Source organism: Curcuma longa, unplaced genomic scaffold (assembly GCF_044706935.1).
Source record: "Curcuma longa cultivar G26 ecotype Majalengka, Jawa Barat unplaced genomic scaffold, ITB_CL_G26_1.1 contig_25068, whole genome shotgun sequence".
NCBI classification, from domain to species: domain Eukaryota; kingdom Viridiplantae; phylum Streptophyta; class Magnoliopsida; order Zingiberales; family Zingiberaceae; genus Curcuma; species Curcuma longa.
The window spans coordinates 1926-3866 of NW_027432627.1; the positions used below are offsets into that span (position 1 = coordinate 1926).

A 1941-nucleotide genomic window follows, 5' to 3' on the forward strand; every position below is an offset into this window, starting at 1 on the left:
TCGTCTAACAACTTTAATTTCTCGTCGGTGGCTGAAATATTACTTCTTAATACCGTCGTCCCTCATTTAATATTCATAGTTATTGACTTAATAATGCTGGTTGTTGAGTCCCCTCTACCAATGTGATACACAAGTTTGTTTATCCATTCGGATCTGAAGTATTTTAAGGTCGAGATAAGGGCGACAACCCTTTTTTTAAAAATAATATTATTCTACCTAAATTCTTATTGTTTATTGATAATTAACTTTTAAGATAGAAGGAATTTTAATTTCAAATAAAAAAAAAATACTAAGTGACCATTTTTTACTAGTTGCCAACCCTTCAAGCGAAATGCTGCATTATGCACATAAAGGTGCCCCAGCATGATCATCTCACATGGAACATACCAACACTGCAAGGCATGTCTTTGGTATTTAGTATTTACCACAGCCCTTTTTCTTTTTTTCTAAAAAAAATAATATAAAACAACAAAATGAGCCAATTATCCTTAATTCTAAATCAAAGTTTCTGGATATTTAATATCAGCCATAAATAAGGAGTCCTTAAGGCCGAGAAAAGACATAGAAACTTACTTCAAAGGCATAGTTGTCAGAGATAACAAGCCATCTTCTTAACTCACTGTATTTACAAAATCATAAATGAAAAAGGAAAAGTTAGGGATGGGGCTTCTAGAACCTACGGCAGAGGCCGTAGAGAAGAGCCCACGCATGACCCCCCTCACTCCGTCGACTCCTCCTCGGCGGATCCGCCGTCGCCGTGGCGCGGTACGGCCCGGTCCGACCAGATTCCGTCAGTAGTTCCCACATCACGTGCACGTCCTCGTATTCGCACGTACGCACCTCCCGCCTCAGTCTCATCAGCCCTGAGACAAAGCAAACAAGGGAAGCGGCAGAGAGGTAAGAGGGGGGTGGCGTCGTGGCTGCAGGACATGCGGCAGTTAGGTTGCCGATCGCGCGAGGAACTCACCGGATTTGCGGAACCCAAGGCGGTAGGCGACGCCGTCACATACCCGCCTCGCTGGAGACACCATTCGAGCCCACCACGCCATCTCTCCGCCGGCCGTCGCCGCCGGATCGCCGAGAGAAAAGGAAAAGAAAATTAGAGGGGCGGAGAAATGAGGGAAGCCTCTTCTTCGAATCCGATCTAAAAGGGGAGTCCAAACGCTCCCCCGATTAACCGGCTGATCCCCTTCCACGACCGCCACGTGACGGTCCACACGCGCGGAGATATTTTACGCTGCCGCTCCCAGCGGTCGACACGTTTGAGGTAATAGTTGGTTGTACGGCCGAGGTGGATCTGACATGGACCGGGCCCCACCTTCAGTTAGCGCGACCACACAGCGACCACACGCTGTGTGGGTCCCGATCAGCGTTAGGACTGAGACTTGGGAGGAGAGGGTTTGGTTGGGTGGGTTCGAGCCGTTGGGAGAGATTTTTCATCGATCATGATGATAAAGGCAAGTAATTTCTTTGCGTTCTCTAGCACGCCTTCTTCTTCCATTATACTTATTTTTTTTTAATCCTGGATTAATAATTATATAAATTTTTCATCGATCATGATGATAAATTTAAAAACTAGATGGATTTTGATGGATGATCCAATGTCATAAAATTTTTAAATTCCTTTAATATAATTATGTGTTATGAATGAAATTTAAATCCTCATTATCTAACGAGTTTTTTACCATTGCCCTATAATTTGAAAGCATCTTTCACTAACTCATCTGCAAACTTATCTAGAGAAATTCATCTGCAATGTCAAATATTATTTTCATAATCTTAGGACAAGATTGAGATTTGAAAATTATTTTTGCTCTTGTCTTTGGAGGGAAGCCAAAAAAAAGTCAAACCTAACTCTATATCAATTATAGTGAGTGAAAATAACAAACCATATCACAAGTAAAAATAAAATTAAAATACAAAGTGAGTTGGTAAATAATA

The 1941-nt window shown here is 42.1% G+C and overlaps 1 protein-coding gene across 1 annotated transcript; it reads right to left on the reverse strand.

The window, feature by feature from the left end:
* Window positions 1-543: 543 nt before the first annotated feature.
* LOC141818495 (uncharacterized) lies at window positions 544-1138 on the reverse strand. The gene is made up of 2 exons (XM_074705975.1): window positions 968-1138; window positions 544-863 (listed from the first exon to the last, which is right to left on the reverse strand). The coding sequence occupies exons 1-2, from the start codon at window positions 1047-1049 to the stop codon at window positions 670-672; spliced, it is 276 nt and encodes a 91-aa protein (XP_074562076.1). The 5' UTR covers window positions 1050-1138; the 3' UTR covers window positions 544-669.
* Window positions 1139-1941: the final 803 nt, after the last annotated feature.